Source organism: Biomphalaria glabrata, chromosome 1, assembly GCF_947242115.1.
Source record: "Biomphalaria glabrata chromosome 1, xgBioGlab47.1, whole genome shotgun sequence".
NCBI classification, from domain to species: Eukaryota; Metazoa; Mollusca; class Gastropoda; family Planorbidae; genus Biomphalaria; species Biomphalaria glabrata.
This window is the reverse complement of record NC_074711.1, coordinates 56,650,450-56,667,913: the sequence shown is the minus strand read 5'-3', so window position 1 is coordinate 56,667,913 and position 17,464 is coordinate 56,650,450. Positions and strand designations below refer to the sequence as shown.

At 33.0% G+C, this 17,464-nt stretch overlaps 1 protein-coding gene across 8 annotated transcripts in view; it reads left to right on the top strand.

Annotated features, from left to right (window-relative positions):
* The window catches only part of LOC106052283 (coiled-coil domain-containing protein 186-like), a 33,448-nt gene extending 18,603 nt beyond the window's left edge, over positions 1–14,845 (top strand). For 5 of the 8 annotated variants that reach the window (XM_013207610.2, XM_013207608.2, XM_056003657.1 and 2 more), the window contains exons 13-21: positions 1,498–1,582; positions 1,711–1,790; positions 2,029–2,175; positions 3,308–3,462; positions 6,213–6,282; positions 6,809–6,832; positions 8,100–8,123; positions 10,787–10,936; positions 11,633–14,845. In XM_013207610.2, the coding sequence (XP_013063064.2) occupies positions 1,498–1,582; positions 1,711–1,790; positions 2,029–2,175; positions 3,308–3,462; positions 6,213–6,282; positions 6,809–6,832; positions 8,100–8,123; positions 10,787–10,936; positions 11,633–11,743 (846 nt within the window). In that variant the 3' untranslated portion in view covers positions 11,744–14,845. The remainder of the gene's footprint in view (positions 1–1,497; positions 1,583–1,710; positions 1,791–2,028; positions 2,176–3,307; positions 3,463–6,212; positions 6,283–6,808; positions 6,833–8,099; positions 8,124–10,786; positions 10,937–11,632) is intronic. The other 3 variants (XM_056003681.1, XM_056003689.1, XM_056003697.1) reach the window with 3 other exon arrangements.
* Positions 14,846–17,464: the final 2,619 nt, after the last annotated feature.

The window sequence follows — 17,464 nt, the reverse complement described above, 5'->3', positions numbered from 1 at the left end:
TGACGGAGAGCCTAGACAGAGAGGCACCCAAAATTGGCCTCCGCATAAACTTGGATAAGACTAAAATTATGCGAGTGGGATATAAGGCAAAGGGTGTCCCTGTCAGACTTGGCGAGTCAAAGCTTGAAGAGCTGGACAAGTTCACGTACCTTGGCAGCATCATAACAAATGATGGAGATGCTTACTATGTAGCGTGCCGAATAGGAAAGGCAGGGAGCATTTTCCAAAGGCTGCAGCCTATTTGGACTAGCCAAGCCATTGGACTCGAGACAAAAATACACCTTCTCAACACAATCGTCATTCCAACTGCTACATATGCATGTGAGACGTGGAAGTCATCTGTCAAAATTGAGAAAAGACTAAATGTGGCTCAACAGAGATGGCTGAGACGGATTTTGGGAGTCAGTTACACAGACCGGATCTCAAACAAGGAAATCCTTTGCCGAACTGGGAGTCGAACACTTAGTGAGGTTGTGACTGAGCGTCGCATGAGGTTTGCGGGACATGTTCTACGTCAAAATGAATTACGCACACCAAGAGTTGCGATAACATGGAAGCCAAAACGAGGAAAGCGCAAACAGGGACGTCCTCGTATTACCTGGCGACACACCTTCATGGAGGACCTCAGAACAGTGGACACCAGATGGGAAGAGGCTTCAGACATTGCCAGTGACAGATCATTATGGAGACAGCTTGCCGCCCAATGCGCCGAACGGCGCGGGAGGACCTAAGTCTAAGTCTAATACCTTAGTATAATTATTTTAAACATCATTTCTTTTTTGAAACAGTCCAACTGAGTTGATCATTTTCAAGACGACTATATTATAGAAGGGTATAAGTACTATTTTTCTAATGGCGAAATATGTGTCAATATTTCAGACAAAAGGTGAATTGTACTGAAGCCTGTTTAACATGATAATTTTTTTTTTGTTTTCCACTATCATAACAACAATAAAACAATTTATCAGCTTTATCGATATCTAGTAAACAGGTTCCTTCTTAATAGCTGTATTTGCCTTGATTACATAATAGATCTAATTTACTTTGCCTTTCATACAACACAATATGAAACCTCTTTTGAAACAACTTTTTACCCAGTTCAATTAAGTTGCACAAAGCATGCACTCTTAGAAAGTTGTAATTAAACATACTCCACACTTTAAGAACAAGACTAAATTATTTAGATTACTGGTGAATAGAAATATTATTCTGAGAAATTTATATTATTAATAAAATACTTTAAATCATCCTTTAACACTTTTGCTTAAAGCAGTTTTGTCATTCTATAGAATGAATGAGCATTCTATACAATGCCTAGGCAAAGTAAGAAATTGAGAAATCATGTAGCAATTTACCGGTAACATATATTTATAATCTTTAAAATCTCTTTTTTTTTAAGTTAAGATTTGATATAAATGTTAGGAATTTATTTGTAGATTTTGTGTGCATCAACTTGTTTGTACCCTAACTTTAGTTTGCTTTGCTTTTACTCCATAGAAAGAGAAATATGAGGAAGAGAAAAGTAAAAGAGAGAGTGAAGTGTCCAAGATGGAGATATTGATTTCAGAAAAGACCAAAGATTGTAAGTAAAACAAACTTCTAATTAACTTAAAGCAGAGGAATTTTGTACCTTTTACATTTTCTTTTCAAATATCACTTGGCCCAAAACACTAACATATACATACTTAAATAACAAATAAATATTCCTAGGTAATGAGTTTAAACAAAAATGGGAAGATGAACTGGACAATTCAAAAACATTAAAAAGAAGGCACGCCAATAATATAAAGGTATTTTTTTTTTATTTTCAAAAGTGAAGAAAAGATTTCTTTATGTCAGTGATTTAGCTTAAAATTTATAATATAATCTGACTATTTTACAAATATTATTGACCGCATCAATTTAATTATTAACTAATCAATAACAAAATTTATTTTTTTTAAATTAATTTTATACAGTCATCCTTAAAAAATTTAGTATTCAGTGATGACATTGATTAAAAGAAATAATATCTGATCTGTTGACTAGGACTTGACTCGTCAGCTTCAGCAAGTGAAGAAAAAGTTGGAGAGTATGGAAGGAAAAGGTGATGCAGGGAGCATGGGATCTCGAACAAACTCAAATGGAAGTTTAAATTCAATAGACAATACACAACATCCTCAACCACCTCCACAAGTAATTAAGATTTCCATAATACAATAAAGTTGTTTTTTAGCGGCCCCCGAAAGGGGAAAAGACGCTATTAGTTTTGTGCGAAATGTCTGTCCGTCCATCCCGTTTAGATCTCGTAAACTAGAAAAGATATTGAAAATCCGACATCACAATATTTTAGACCATTCAAAGTTCTGATGCAACGGCTACTTTTTTTTTTTCTGAAAGCGAAAAATCTAATTTTTAAAATCAGTTATGCAAGCAGTTTTTTAAAGAGAACAAGCTAATTAGTATGCACTATAAGTTAGACCTAATTTAAAATGAATAGTGATCTTATAAACTTCATTTTTCTGAACATTTTTTTTTATTACGGAAATTATAATTTTTTTTTTTTCTGAGGATTCGAATAAGAGATTGAGCCTTTTCAAAACAATTAGATCAATTAAAAGACATGAGTTAGGCCAGGGGAGGCGCGGTGGTTGAGCGGTAAAGCGCTTGGCTTCTGAACCAGGGGTCCCGGGTTTGAATCCTGGTGAAGACTGGGATTTTCAACTTTGGAATCTTTGGGCGCCTCTGAGTCCACTCAGCTCTAATGGGTACCTGACATTAGTTGGGGAAAAGTATAGGCGGTTGGTTGTTGTGCTGGCTACTTGACACCCTCGCTAACCGTAGGCCACAAAAACAGATGAACTTTACATCATCTGCCCTATAGACCACAAGGTCTAAAGGGGGAACTAGTTAGGCCAGGTTCACATCTAACTTTACATTCACTTACACCTATCCTTTGATCTGCGGGACCGTTGGGGCACTACACAAGATCTGTTAACCTTCTTTCTCCATTCTTATCTCTCATTTGTCTTTGATATAATTTCATTTGGATGTTCTTCCTGAAAATATTGAAGCCTGCCTGGGTGGACCTCTTCGGGGGCCGATTTTGAGTTTGTGTTTCCACACAAGCTGTCTTTTGTAACCTTGTTTTTTATGCTTTTCTTTTTGTCGGAGAGGTGACTTGTTCTTTAGTTTTTTTTATGCTTTCCTATCATGTGTATTGATTTATTAAGCAATTATATGTGAGCATTTGTGTTTTGATACATGAAGTGTGTTTCACTATGCTTAGTTCTTTTTCTTATGTAATCATTTGAATGTATTTGCTTAGGAGACAGTGATCACTGAACAGGTAGAAGTTGATAAACAAGTTCTTATTGAAAGAATTGTTCGCTTGCAAAAGGCTCATGCTCGTAAAAATGAAAAACTTGAATTCCTGGGGGAGCACATCCAGCAGCTGTTGGAAGAGATCAAGAAGAAAAACAAGTTAGTAAGCTTTTTGAGTTTTTGTGACATCTTAGTGTTGAGAAGGTGAGAAAATTCTGTTCTTAAGGTAGTCAGTGGTGAGAAGGGAAGTTGTGTGAGAGAATTCTGTCCTTAAGGTGGTGGTAGGATGGGATTTGTTCTTCACATAGTCAGTGACGAGATGGGACTTTGTGTGAGAGAATTCTGTCCTTAAGGTAGTCAGTGGTGAAAGATTAGATTTGATTATTGACATTGCATCATACAGGACTTTTTGTATTACAGATTTTTTTTTTTCAAAAATAATATTACAAAGATACATTTTTAAATAGGCACTGTCTGTTCAGTCAAATCATTTTAGAATTCTAGTCATTAAGCAGGAAATGAAGACCCAAGTTTAGCATTTAGACTCATTTAGAGTAAATTTGATTTAAATAACATGATATTTGCTATAACAATTATCCTAGTGATAAAAGTTGAAATTGACAAAAAACAAATAGCAAGTAGTAGATTATACATAATCTTCAATGAAGCAGAATGAGAACAGATGATTTAGATTCAGCTCCTTTAGTACATAGCTTTGAATCCATTTCAAACTATTGACAACATTGTTGAAACTTTTTTTTCTTAACAAGCACAAAATGCATACATCTCTTTTTACAAAGCTTATATCAACTCACTCTGTTTGTCTGGTAAAAAGTTTGTTCACATTATTTCTACCACTTCCCGTTCTTGAATGAAGTTGAAACTTGGCGCAATATATTATTCATTGTTCCTGACAACACAAGTATCAATCAAAAAATTGACCAATTATTTTATCAATTAGTCTTAATTAATTTAGACACACTACTAGCAAAGGGGAGATAGGCCTTATTTAGAGAATTAGGTCAACCACTAAAATTTGAAACTAACAATAGATAACTCTAAAATCTATTTTCATAAGCACTTATCTAGCTCAATTGCTAGAATGTCAGCTTTTCTATCAAGAGGCTTGAGTCTTGGAGTTGGAATTCAAGTCAAAAACTTGTTTAAAATTTGTAAATTGCTTTTGAAAAGCTACCACAGAAATCTTCTCCTAGATACCCCCTTTCCATCCACCAGCTGGTCTACACAAGTGATTGGACCATAGTGCATAGAGCATGCTAAAAGGATGAAATTGTGCTAATCAAAAACAATTGTTAAAAATATTTTCTATCACATATGTTTATTATTGTTAGTCTAGGTCTTTTACAAATCAGTGATGGGAATTTTCCGAAAATTTTCGGAATTCTGAAAATTTCTTCTGATCCGATTTTGTAGCAAAAAAATCAAAAATTTTCCCAACATTTTTTTTGGAAAAAGAAATCCGAATTATTTTTCCAATTTTTTTTTAAATGGAAAAAAAAATCAGATTTTATTATTTTTCCATTTTCGGAAGAATGCGAAATAATATTTTTGATTTTTTTTTAACATGCGCACATCAGGTTTTTTGACACAGTTAAAGTTCTATTTTTAAAAAAATGTTGTGTTACCGTATTCGGCATATTGTCTTATAAGTCTAGATCTCGGTCTTGACTAGAGTGGTCTGAATCAGTCTAGATAGATATATTCTAGATAAGATATCTAGTTTCTTCAATTTGAATACTTTTGATCTAGGTCTAGAGTGTCTAGACTTCAATGGCTGCTTGCCAGCTTTTCTTAAGTTCAGAAAAGTATCAGAGTATCATGATGCCAGGCCGCTATGCGCTATTAATTTTTGCTCTGTTGCTATGATGGCCTACTAAATTTTTCTAATTTGAATCTTGCCTGCTGACTTCCATGAGTCCAAATGGTATTAGATTTAGACATATATATTTATTATAAGAGTTATAAGATCTAGATCTAGTAGAACTACCTGCCTTTTATATAGATTATATAGATGTAGGCCTACTTTGCATGAATATAAGTATAGTGAGTTACTGAGCAAACTAATCATTACTTAACCATTACTTTTTAATGCTTTAAAAGCCCAGTGTGGTAGAGATCCACTTCTTTTACAGAACTTGGATCTGCATGAAATAGAGTCACATAAGGAAGCAGTTTGCAGTTTTATTGCTAAACATTCTCTTCTTCTAAGCATTGCTCCTCATCTGATTATTTTTGCTTGTCTTGCTTAAGAACTCAGCAGAGATTCAGCAGCTTTCTCTCAATTGCTTTTCAAAGCATTTTTGGTGGATCTCATGTACAAAATTTAATAATCAGTGAAACAAACAGAAGTGTAGCTCATACTTTAGAAGTATTTCCAAAACTCAAGCATGTTTTGATTTTCTAACACATTAATTCTTTATAGTTGTTTGAGGGAGAAGTTGTTACAATACCAGCAAAGCAGTTATCTATTATAGAATGCTCAGACTGCCTGGACCCAGCTATAAAGCATCTGCAAAAAGTTTTCTTCTCTCATCTTTATGTACAAACAATAGTGCCTTGTGTGTATTCTGTGTGCATGTGTGCAGTAAAGTTTATACAGTGTAATTATTATGTAATACTACATTAATTAAAGAAAATATTAAATAAAATGATTCTACATAATTAAACAAAAATTCAGCAACATCTTTTTTTAAGTCTCCACGACAGGCCAGTTCCAAAAAAAAAGGGGGGGGGGGTTTACAAAATTTCCTTAAATTTTGTTAAAAGTGTGTTTCCATCACTGACAAATTAATTACATGATTGGGTCTCAATTGATATATTACACTTAATATAAGCTTTGTTGTTAAAAAGTGTTTTCTGTTTTTTTAATTTTCTTGTTTAATTGTCAGGATCATACAAACATATATTTTAAGAGAGGAAGCTGGGACACTGTCATCTGAAGAGATGGATTCTAATAAGGTAAAATAGATATTACTTTTAGATGTATAGCTTCATTCAAGATGGTTGAATAATTTTGATGTTTTAATGTCAGGTTTTGAACATATTTTTTTATAAAAATTTGTACATATTTGTATATACAGATAACGTTACTAATATTAACACGTTTTCTTTTTTTGTGGGAAAATTGTTTGCTGTACTTCAAATGTTAACATCCTTATAGTTGTATACTTATTTAAATAGTTTGACTAAAATATATTATTCATCTTACAATAATTTATTAGATAAATAATGACTGAATTTAAATGTTCAAGCTTTTGTGAAGTTAATGCTGAAACTAGAGTTTGAAGAAATACAATTTTCATGTTAACTAAAATGAAATAGAAGAATGTATTTCTATTAGTTCAACTTCCTCATTAAATGTGTCTCTATCTGTGACCCAATTGTTTGTTTTTTTACATACAAAAAATAAAGTTTAGAACATGTTATGGATGACCCCCCTCCCCCTTTATAAATCAGTAGTACATACAAATACATTGTATTGCAGGCCCAAGTGAATGCTATCTATAAGGTATTTTTGTTTAGGGCTGGACTGTGCTTCTATTGGGACATTTTGTTCTTTTCTATTCATTTTTCTTCTCCAGCTCATTAGTTTTCATGACAAGATTGTTCATGTTCATCATGATCATGTCTTTTTTTTTTTTTTTTTTTTACAGTAAAATCTTATTATATCAAACTGTACTTATATAAGGTTTGACTGACACTTCAAACATTTACCCTTGTTCCATAGGGTTTTAACATAATTTTGATGTAATTAGATTTTACTGTATCCTACTTTTCCCCAACATATGAAAATTTGTTGCATGTATTTTTGAGGGGTTGATGGACCTTTGACCAATAGTTACAATAAGGACATTTGCAATTAGGTATTTTATATATTTATTTTTTTTGCCTCTGGTGGTAAACTTCTTGCCTTCAATTTATCTGCTTGCCATCAATTTTTATATTTTGTTCCGCTGCTGGTGATGTCCTGTTTCAAGCATAAGTAAACATTAAGACTGGCCAGTGACATACTTACTGTGCTAATTAAAAAATGTTTTATTATGTCAATTCATAGAGAAGTGATAAATTAAAATAATGTATATTATTTTTTGGGTTTGAAAAAAATGCTATTTATATACCTGTATCTTATTGGTTGAACTATATTATCTTCATAATTTAACTTTTACATCACTTGTCTAATTAGTTCTTTGCAAGTTTTATGTGCATATATATTATGAGCACACAGTAATATTTATTTTTCCTATGCTACACATATTTATTTCATACCTAAATATTTTATGAACATTCCTAACCAATTATTGACATTCATACAACAACGACAAATTGTGAAAACAAAAACTTCTTGGCATAATTTTATATTAAATGATTAAAATCTAATACAGATAGAAAAAAAGTGTGTTTTGACATAGGTTTCTTTGTATAGAAAAAAAATGTTTTTACAAATATAAGATAGATTAATATTTATGCAGAAATTTACAACTACACTTCAATATTTTATTTTTCCTTTAATTCTCATTAGTATTTAATACATTCATTCAATTTGAATCTTCAAATATATATCTTGGATCTCTTTTGGCGTGATATTGATCTCCTACTGATGATTTCAATAAGTAATTTTATTTGTGCAATCTTTGCGCTAATCTTCCTTACAAATATAGACAAAATATTCATCAGACATTTTTAAAAATAAACATAGCTTTTGATGTTGTTAAGTTTTGTGTTGTGAATTGGTGTTAAACTAATGCTTGCATTTCTCTCCAACTGCTGACTGCTAGATGGAAGTTCAAAAGGAAATACAGGTACGTCTGTAGCACATTGTGGCTTCTCTTTTGTTTCATCTGCTGTTCATTTGTATTACCAAATTTGAGTGTGCTACAGATATTATTCTAAGAATGTATACCTGGTATTCTTTGAATGTTATGATACATAACTTATTCAGATATTTCATATTAAAACACACATTGTTTTCCCTACCCTGTTTTTTTTCTTCTGACAAGCTTGAAATAAGTAAACACCTAAAATTGCTTTTCTAAAAAAGTGTCTTTTTTTTTGTTGCATCAAAAGAAAGTGAATCATTACCATTTGATTTGTATTCATTCAGTTTAAATGAGAACTTGCATGTGGACATGATAATAGTGAAATACTCTATACAGTTGAATGTTCCTTGCTAATGAAGAAATGTTGAACCTAAGCATGTCCAGCTTTTTTTTTCATTCCATTTCAAATGTATAATCCTGTTAGGTGTTAGGTAGATTTACAAGCAATGTTTTTGTATACTTGAAAAAAGAGATCAAATGTTTATAAATTATCACACAGTTGCCTTAGAAATTAAAATTAACATACGGTTGACTTAGAAATTAAGGTTATCACACACTTATCATTGAGAACTTATTTTTGTCTCTGAACATTAACTGGCCATTTTTTGATCAACACTAATTATCAAGGAAGATTCACTATGTTGCCCCTAAGTCCACCCAACTTGAATAGAATACCTGACATTAGTTGGGGAAAGTAAATTCAGGCACATGACACTCAACTTGAAGAGGTACCTGACATTAGTTGGGAAAAGTAAGGGCAGCCACACGACACACAACTCTAATGGCTACTTGACATTAGTTGTGAAAAGTAAAGGCAGCCACATGACACCCAACAATGTCTGGTAAAGATATGCTAATTCGGCTTTTGAGACACAACACCAACAAAATATTTTTAACCACATCTGCTATTTATGCCAAACTAATAATGAACAAACAACTTATCTGTCTTTGTGATACGTACTTAACCTGACTTTTGAGACACAACACCAAAAAAATATTTTTAACCACATCTGCTATTTATGCCAAACTAATAATGAACAAACAACTTATCTGTCTTTGTGATACGTACTTAACCTGACTTTACTATTACTGTCACATTTTAATATAATAGCACTTTAAGCAATAATGGGTTATAGTATACTAAGAAAGAAGTATTTTGAAATTCTACTATGAAATAATGATAATTTTTTTGTCATAGTTTCATTAAACATGTAACAATTTTTCACATTAGCATGCTTTTTTTTTTTGTTTGTTTAAATTTTATTATGATTTTTATTTCAATCGCTTTTTACTACAATTTTTTTTAATCGTATAATATTCTGTTAATTGTCTTTTTTTTTTTCTTTTTTTTTTTCCATATTTTTTTTAAACTCATATTATCATTGCATTGCTTGCTACTCTGATCATTTGTACTCTTATTGATCAGTACAAATTGTAAAGCCAACAACTGCCACATGTGGTAAGGCAAAGACATTCTATAGCAGTGCATTGCTAATATGACATCATTTGTAGCCACCTCCACCCCCTCAAAAATATGCAACAAATTAGCTGTTGATGTCATATTCAGATTCTCAACAAATTAATATTCCTAGAGATGTATAGAAACACAATTTTACTCTATTATTTTGTCAATTTGTAAATTAAGATTAGGACAACTGTAATGTTTCTTGTTGGTACAATTTTATGCTCAACAGGGACATGTATTGAACTAATTTTAGTATATTTTATTTTTTTTAAACACCAATCCAGAACTTTAAGATCATTTAGAAACATTTTTTTTTATAAGTATTGTGTGTGTGCATGTGTGTGTATGTGGGGGGGGGGGGGAGAGAGAACCCCTCTCAATAAAAAAATAATTCCCTATCACTTTTTTCACTGTTGATCTCCCATGTTACTTGACTTGCAATATTAAATAGTCAGAACTAAAGAACTGATTAGTTCTAGTTGATGCACATTTTGTAGTTGTATAGTTGCTTAGGTGTTGTCCTAAACACTTACATGTCATTGTTGGGGGCTGAGTGCTATAGTGCTTGACTTCTGAGCAAAGGGATATCTAATTAAAATCACTTTGAAGATTTGGAATTTCAAGATTCTTGGGATGCCCCTGAGTCCACCCACTTCTAATGTTACCTGACAATTGGGAAAAGCAAAGATGACCACATGGCACCCAGTTAACCCTAGGCCATAGAAACATGACCACAGGGTCTGAAAGGAATACTTTACTTTAATTACATCTCATTAGAGAAGACGTAAGGAACAGACTAGAATGCACTGCTGACTGTCACACACAGAATTGAACTAAAAATAAGACCCCAAAGTGGCCTAATGGGGTCAGAGCCCAAGCTATTTTCTTTGTTGCATCACTCTCTGTACATCATGGCACAGAACCAGTGGTGACATTTCATTTCGCAATATGAAATTATTTTTTGTTGTTACAATATATCTAGCATTTTCACCATCAACTCACTTCCTCATTTCTCTCACAAGACACCTATGAAAAGAAATCCAGCATGAAAAATATTTTTTTTATTGCAGAAGTAAATGTGAACTTAAAACTGTTCTAATAATAATTGTATACCAAAAATAAAATTACAATATTTATTATATTTATTCAAATTTACTGAATATTTCTTTGCCCACGACAGTCATTACTGGCACGAAAAGGGGGCATCATGGCTTCTGTGTATTCAGTACATCAACAAGATGGCACCATGACCTTAGACCTTTCTCTTCAGATCAACAGGAAGCTGCAAGCGGTTCTTGAAGATACCCTGCTGAAAAACATCACACTTAAGGTTGGAAAATATTTTTTCTCCATCATATTAAGTAAGAAATAATGAAGCAAAAACTACTGAGCTCAAGGTGTTTGACTTCCCGAGGTAAGGTGTTTGACATACTAACCTCAGGGTATTTGACATTTTGAGCTCAAGGTATTTGACATTTTGAGCTCAAGGTGATTGACATACTGATATCAGGATGTTTGACATTTTGAGCTCAAGGTGTCTGACAGATCTCAAGGTGTTTGACATACTGATCTCAGGGTGTTTTGACATACTAACCTCAGGGTATTTGACATACTGAGCTCAAGGTGTTAGACATACTGATCTCAGGGTTTTTGACATACTGATCTCAGGGTGTTTGACATTTTGAGCTCATGTGTTTGAACAGATCTCAAGGTGTGTGACATACTGATCTTAGGGTGTTTGACATAATGAGTTCAAGATGTTTAACATACTGAGGTCTGTTATGCTGATATTTGCTTACCCAGCCTGTATTATTATGTGATTATTTGAGTTAATTCTTTGTAATGAGTACCCTTTGAGTTCAATTTACTTTTAACTGTTAAAATACAAAAACTAAACTTATAGCTAAGTTGTTAACAAATATTTCATTATTGATGGAAGATAAATACTCATGACCATTTAATAATGCTAAAAACTGTTAGTTATTGGTAAAGCATAGTTCAATGTTTCTGCTTTATTGGTTTACAGGAAAATTTAGATACACTTGGAGAAGAAATCGCTAGACTATCCCAGGAAAACAGGAGACTTCAGCTCAGTTTGCAAGAGATTCAAAAACATTCACAGCTAGTGCAGGCATAGCAGTGACTAAAATATTTTACTTGATATTAGAGTTTTACTCATTTTAAAACTGTTTTAGCATTAACATTAGCTTTTAACACCCCAAGAACCCTTCATTTAATTATTAATGAATCCTATATGAAATCCGATAAGATGAATGAAAAAAAAATGTTAGAGAAACTACACTGTTTTTAAAAGATGTCAAGACTTAGATCAGCTTTGAATGACAAAAAAAAAGTTGTGTTTATTCTTTGGTTATTCTTTGGGTACTCAAGTTTTCCTAATTGAGAAAGGATTGCATTCTTCACAAACATTTAGTCAATATTTCTCTATCTTGTGATCATTGGTTTCACAATGTTGATGCAAGATTTTTGGGAACATATCCTATAATGCAATCCCATGTCATTGGAGCTATTCACATATTGATGGTGTGATGTTACAGTATATACGTTGTCATTGCTCTGTCCTTATACATATTTATATATGCATGTATTTTACTTGTGGGACCATCATCAATGTTGTTTGTTTTGTTGTTGTTTGTTTTGTTGACCTTAAATATGCTTAAGATGGCTGGACAGACAAGCCATACACTGGACTTCTTTGAGAATACATTTGATTTACTTTTTTTTCTAAATCCATATTTATGAACATTGTACATAGGGTAGTAGTCTTCATTTGTAGTGGTTGGGGAACTTTGACCCCTTTGTACCTAACCAACATTATTTCCTTTTTGCTTGACTTTCTTTGATTGCAATATGATTCTGGGATGTGCAATGTTATATAGGGTGTAGATTTTCTGCTCTTTGATATTTATGGCTAGTGATTACTGATGTACATTATAATATTGATAATAATTGTATTAGGCATTGTTTAAAAGCACAAAGGTTAATGAAGATGGCAGTAGTTCATGTGGCTATGAAGACCCAGCTGTGACATTTTGTCAGATCTGATGAAATTTGTTGGCTGAGCATTGTTTTTATTGTTGAGTTATATTATTTTAATGAATACATTTGCATCTATATGTTGGGTTGTTTAAGATTGCCCAAACTATCTAATGTAATGTTAAAGCAATGAAATGGAATTTGAGGTAACATTTGTTATTCTGCTGTAAAATGATTGAGTTTGAAATCTAACAATCTTTATTCTGAAAAACTCCAAAAACATTTTATGCATTTTAGATTCTAATTGGTCCTTTGGTGATTTGTGTGTGTGTTTGTATATATAAGTAGCGGGGTGTGGTAGCTGAGTGATAAAGCTGTTGGTTTCCAAACCAGGGAGTCTCAAGTTCAAATCCTTGTGAAGAAGGGGATTTTGAATTTCTTGATTTCTACAGGTGCTGAGTTCACCCAACTCTAATTGTACCTGATATACATTGGGCAAGTATGTGTGGTTGTTGTCCTGAACACAAGACACCCTCATAAGCCGGCATCTAAAGAAAAAGATTTACATTATTTGCCCCCATAGATCTGAAAGGGGCTACCTTTCTATTTATTTATAAAAGTATATTTAATTTTCTCTCTATAAGTAGCTGTAAACTGGTCTCCTTATTTGTTGCAGTTTCTTACTAAGTCATTAGAGATATATATTTTTTTTTGTTGTAAGTAAACTTGTTTGTTGTGATACCTTTTGTCTACTTTTAAGTTTTTAACATGTCACATTGTTATCCCTGTTTCTTTAAATCTTTTAGAACTAGTATTACTCAAGAAAAATAGTAAAGAAGATAATTCAAAATATCTTAGGTTATACAAAATAATGTTGCAATATTCTTTGAAAAAAAAGTTTTGTTATAGTTATCACAGCTTGAATCTATGACTACAGCTGTAGAAGTTAATCAGCACATTATTCTAATTTTTTTTTAATGTAAATATGATTTTAAAAATTTTTTGTACAATTCCTCCGATTGGCATACACAACTGTTGATGGGGTGAAGACTAGATAGGTATTATGTAGACCACCATCAGCTTTATAAAGTAGGAATTGATTACATTGAAAACTTTGTCACTTGCTTTTTTTTTTTTTTTTGTGTTATTTTATTTTACTTCAAAAAGTGCAATTGTTGAAACAGGTTTTGTTTTGTATTTTATTCTATTTAGCCTCAGTTGAAGTCAAAAGTATTATTTCATATCGTTTGAATGCAAATTGTAATGTATACATTCAATTTTTTATTTATTCCTTTCTGTGTTTGACCAGTGACATGCCTTGGACACAGTCCCATGTTGATGAACTCTTGGAGACCTCAGTCTTATATTGTCATCTATGATTTTTAGTCTGCTTTGAACATTCTGTAACTGTTAAAGTGCTGGTCATTTTGACTAGTTGAAAATAGAATGACTTCAGATTAAACTGTTTGCCACTGGAGATTTGTAGCATGAAAAACATGCCATGTGATATGTACAATACATTCTAAGATATTCAGGTTAGAAATTGAAAACCAATGCAGACTGATTTAGATTCTAAAGTTTTACCATTAGAAGTTTTGTAATTATTTGATGAACAAATACAAGAAGACAGAAATCATTGTATCCCAATGAAACACAAACAGATACCCTGATACAATCCATAACAATGATATCTTACTGATGTTTAAAACAGCCCTTAGTGTATGACATTAGAATGTTTATTTTCTTTAAATACATATACTTCAATGTTGGAATTGGTTTTATAGTGGCTGCATACTTGAGGAAATAACCTGCATGTATTTTACAGCTTTAACTTATCAAACTAAATTGATACAATAGAGCCATTTATTTGAACATGAATGTGAGAAGTCTCAGGTTCTACAATCTATTCAAGAGTTTTTTTTATTGGGTGTGTTTTTGTTCTTTTTTTTTTTTTCAATTTCTTTTCATAATTTTTTTTTCTTACACTGGTGATTAGGAAAGCTCATTTTATTGCTAATAACAATCTGCACTGAGTCTGGCTGTTGTAAATATTGCAACAATAGTTTGATTGAGTTTTGTATGTAGTCTGTACATCATTGGTTAGCATTGGAAGGTTGTGATATTGATTTATTTACTCATTGATCTTTTTGTTTTCTTTTTTTTTCCCCATGCAATGATTTTGTTTTGCCATCATTCCAGATCTATCACATGCCATAATAGAATAAAATGATCAACATTCTAATTGTGTTTTGTTCTCTTCACAAATGCTGGTTATAGTTTTTGTATTTCCTTTCAGTTTTTGCATTTCTTGTGATGCTAAAGAAAGCAAGCTCTTAACATTTTAATAAACAAAAAATGAAACGTATTCTTATCTTATAAATTACAGAGGATAATTTAAAAGAGAAAATAATTATGTCCTACGCATTTCATGTGTCAATCTAATCATGCATGTTAATCAGTGACTTAAATTCTGCTGGCTACGCTATGATTACATGCCGATATAAATACGATAGTCGAAATTTTAAATTGCTCTAGAAATATTTGAACAGATAGGTCTTAATGTGGGGAATCATTTTGGCACATTTCAATGGGGACGAGTTCCAAACCTTTATGTCATTCTGTCACAGTCTCAGTTGACATTGCCTGATTTAATGTTCACGTCATGTTAAGAGGTTAAAAGACACGTGGAATTCCTGATGTAGAAAACAGGAAGTAGAATGAATAAAGTTGACTTTGAGTTCAGTCAAGTGTTATCCTCTAAAGGAGGCAGTCAAATATGATTTTAGTAGTAGCGTTTTAGACGAGTTGTAACTCTGAGTTAAAAAGTATCTTTTGGGCAGTTGATGCCAATTGGTCTTTTTGAGATATGTATTTCTAGTAGTTAATCTGTATTATTCTGTACAGTGTTACCCGCTGAGATGCGGACGTGATTTGTAATCTACTCAGGAGAGTTTAACGTATTAGATATATTTGATACCGCTGTTTTGCGGATAGGATTGTTCTTGACTTGTATCATTAACAAGGAGTGCAGTATTATTATTATTGTTGTCAAATAAACTTTATAATTGTCTGCTGAAACAGACTTAAGTCTACAATCGTGCATTTACATTTTGGTAACTGAGACTGTGACACATGCACTGAAGTAAACCCTAACTTTTGAGGGAGTCACGTGGCACAACTGAAAACGTCGAGTCTACGAAGCGCTGTGCTCCCCGAGAGACACATGAAGTGATCAATTGACTGAGGTAGAAGAACATTTCTTTGTTGAAGATGCCCTAGTGACAAAGTGTGACCACCTTGTAGTCGATTCTTGCATTCACTGAGAGTCAAAGATGCCTATAAAACTTAATGCTAAAACTGATAAAAAGGGTGGGGGGACTACTCAACAAATACGAAAGCTGGACTCGTTTGGTCAAATTGTTAGCCACGGCTCACTGTCAAAGTAAAGCTAGACTCGTTTGGTCAAATTGTTAGCCACGGATCACTGTCAAAGTAAAGCTGGACTCGTTTGGTCAAATTGTTAGCCACGGCTCACTGTCAAAGTAAAGCTGGACTCGTTTGGTCAAATTGTTAGCCACGGCTCACTGTCAAAGTAAAGCTGGACTCGTTTGGTCAAATTGTTAGCCACGGCTCACTGTCAAAGTAAAGCTGGACTCGTTTGGTCAAATTGTTAGCCACGGCTCACTGTCAAAGTAAAGCTGGACTCGTTTGGTCAAATTGTTAGCCACGGCCCACTGTCAAAGTAAAGCTGGACTCGTTTGGTCAAATTGTTTGCCACGGCTCACTGTCAAAGTAAAGCTGGACTCGTTTGGTCAAATTGTTAGCCACGGCCCACTGTCAAAGTAAAGCTGGACTCGTTTGGTCAAATTGTTAGCCACGACTCACTGTCAAAGTAAAGCTGGATGGACAAAGTAAAACACTGGACCGGCTTCTCCATTTCCTGCTAAGGATAGCTGCTGATCTGAAAGTGCGTAGACATTTAGTAGTGCAAACCTTTAAAGCCCCACTACGAGTGATACGAGGCCACGACGCTATTTAAGAGACTGAAGATGATTAAATTAAAACACAAACATTGAAAAGACAAAGGGAGGCAAGACAGAAAATATAACTAAATTTAGATTTCTTAAAGGTAGTATATAGTTTCTCAAATGATATACAAAAGATATTCTCTCTCTCTCGGAGAGAGTTGAACTCATTAGTTGTAATCAAAAGTGCAGTCACACATGACCACCAGAGGTGTAATGAGCAAAACGTACGCAGGAAACTTTATTGGCGCCCCCCTCCCCACCATTTCCCATGAACATCGCCCAGAAATATAAAGTAACAAAAAGTATTTAATAATATAATACAAATAATCTTAGAATGTATTGCCAAACTAAAATATCTACAATAATTTTTTTTTTTTTTCGCCTCTAAACGTGTGTCGCCCGGGGCGTCGTGCCCCCCCCTCCCTTTTTACCCTTCACTTATTACGCATATGCACAGGAAGCAGCCACAAGGAAATGCTGCTAATGAAACTAGATCAATGAAGTAATGAAAGTCTAGGTCTATTCAAATACTTTGAATTCAAATTACTTCAGAAAGATAAATGATTAAATCATGATTAAATCTACAAAGTCTGAACAATTTCTGAACAATGTTAACCGTAATCGTCGTGAGAACTCGAAATTTACTGTTGTTTTGTATGTTTTTGGTAATGCAATTTCTACTGATGTAAAAAAAGCAACAACAAACAGTGTAAATGATCATGAACTATAAAAAAAAAAAGAAAGGAAACGAACTGCCGACATTTGTGACTAACTAAAATTTGTCCCCGGTGAAGTGGATATCATAGACATTCCGTCAAAACCGTTTGATTGTC